The 1728-nt window shown below is 33.9% G+C and overlaps 1 protein-coding gene across 1 annotated transcript in view; it reads left to right on the top strand.

Annotated features, from left to right (window-relative positions):
- Positions 1–478: 478 nt before the first annotated feature.
- Positions 479–1728, top strand: part of LOC106477347 (transient receptor potential protein-like) — a gene marked incomplete at its 3' end in the record, with an annotated part of 4349 nt that continues 3099 nt past the window's right edge. Inside the window, exons 1-3 of the mRNA XM_013937927.1 lie at positions 479–595; positions 798–1052; positions 1174–1369. Coding sequence (XP_013793381.1) covers positions 501–595; positions 798–1052; positions 1174–1369 — 546 coding nt within the window. The remainder of the gene's footprint in view (positions 596–797; positions 1053–1173; positions 1370–1728) is intronic.

Genomic DNA, 1728 nt, shown 5'->3' with positions numbered 1-1728 from the left:
TATTAAGTTAATGAAGTAGTTAGATTAGTGTCATTTATCGTGTATATTAAGTTAATGAAGTAGTTAGGTTAGTGTCAGTTATCGTGTATATTAAGTTACTCAATCGGTTAAACTGTAAATTTAAGTTTATTTGTTCGTTAGACATAGTAGTGTTAACGAGTAACTCTTTGTTGTAAATTTAAAACTTTATTTGTAAACTAGGGCCTACGACTGTGTAGTAGTCTTAGCTTATTTAAATACAAGCTTAAACACTGATAATTGTGTTATTTAAAAGACGGATTAAAACGGTAATTATCGTTCATTGTTTGCTTAGTAGCCTCGAGTCTAAATATTAGTTAGTTACATTTTAAGAGATATTAAATACTAATTGGGTTTATCCTATGTTTCGGACACTAATCACGATTATCATGTTCGTTAAAAGAAGGGTTAACAATGTGTTTATTAAATAGCGGAAGTGTTATAGATTTTATTGCTTGTTTCAGGTTCGTCGAGAGTTAGCAATGGGCATGGACGCTTATCAACCACGAGAAAATTGGCACCCTTATGATCCAATGCTCATAGCTGAAGGAGTCTTTGGAGCAGCCAATATCTTCAGGTTTCTATATGTTAGATTTTGTCAGACTCAACTTGAGGATAAAAATAGAAATTTAGCTTATATTAATTTGTCACCAGAGTGCGAAAAAAATTAGGAATTGGCAATTAATTTAAATGAAATGATAAAAATTAAATTCAATAATATTACAAACTATTTAAGAAATCAGTTTGTCGGAAGTAATAGGGTATTTGTTTTTCTTCAGTTTTCTGAAGATGGTCCACATTTTTTCTGTTAATCATCATCTTGGACCAATACAAATCTCTCTCGGAAGAATGGTCTATGACATCATGAAATTCTTCTTCATTTACACTCTCGTTCTCTTTGCTTTCGGATGTGGTATGAACCAAATGTTGTGGTACTACGCCGAGATGGATAAGAACATCTGCTACAGTGGCCCAGGAGGGACTCCTAACCCGGAAGAGGATAAGTCGTGCGACATCTGGCGGCGGTTTGCTAAGTAAGATTGTTTTGTTACGGAGGAAATTCAGCGTTCCTTATATTTTATTGTATTTTGCATTAATGCTTATTTTAAATATTGCGATTGAACATGTTTCTAATCTTTCACTTTTTATCTACAGCCTTTTCGAAACGTCGCAGAGTTTATTCTGGGCAAGTTTTGGGTTAGTCGAGCTTGAAAGTTTCGAGCTGACAGGAGTGAAAAGTTACACACGGTTCTGGAGTTTGTTGATGTTTGGTTGTTACTCGGTTATCAACATCGTCGTTCTTCTTAATCTTCTCATCGCCATGATGAATCATTCGTACGAGATCATTTCGGTAAGGTCCAGAAGACAAGCTTACAAACGAGTGACGTCATTCCATGTTAATTGCTACAGAATTTACACGAGAAAGGAAGTCGTGCTTTTGTGTATCTTTTACATCGTAGTTCATTACTTTTCTGTAAATATATTACAAGTAGGTATTAGTACAAAGAAATGCTCAGTGAAACTAACTTATTTGAACTATCACATAATATTCTCAATGAGTAGAAGTAGTCTTAGTTTATGAAGTTTTAATCATGGATAGGTAAACATCCATAATACATTATGCATATATATATATATACACCTAGGAAAAAGACTAAGCCACCCCCGTTGTTTTTTTACAAGTGATTCAGATTCGACGTTCTTGTGACT

This window comes from Limulus polyphemus, unplaced genomic scaffold (genome assembly GCF_000517525.1).
Source record: "Limulus polyphemus unplaced genomic scaffold, Limulus_polyphemus-2.1.2 Scaffold14398, whole genome shotgun sequence".
Lineage (NCBI taxonomy): Eukaryota > Metazoa > Arthropoda > Merostomata > Xiphosura > Limulidae > Limulus > Limulus polyphemus.
The sequence above is the reverse complement of the archived record's forward strand: the minus strand, read 5'-3'. Positions and strand labels throughout refer to the sequence as shown.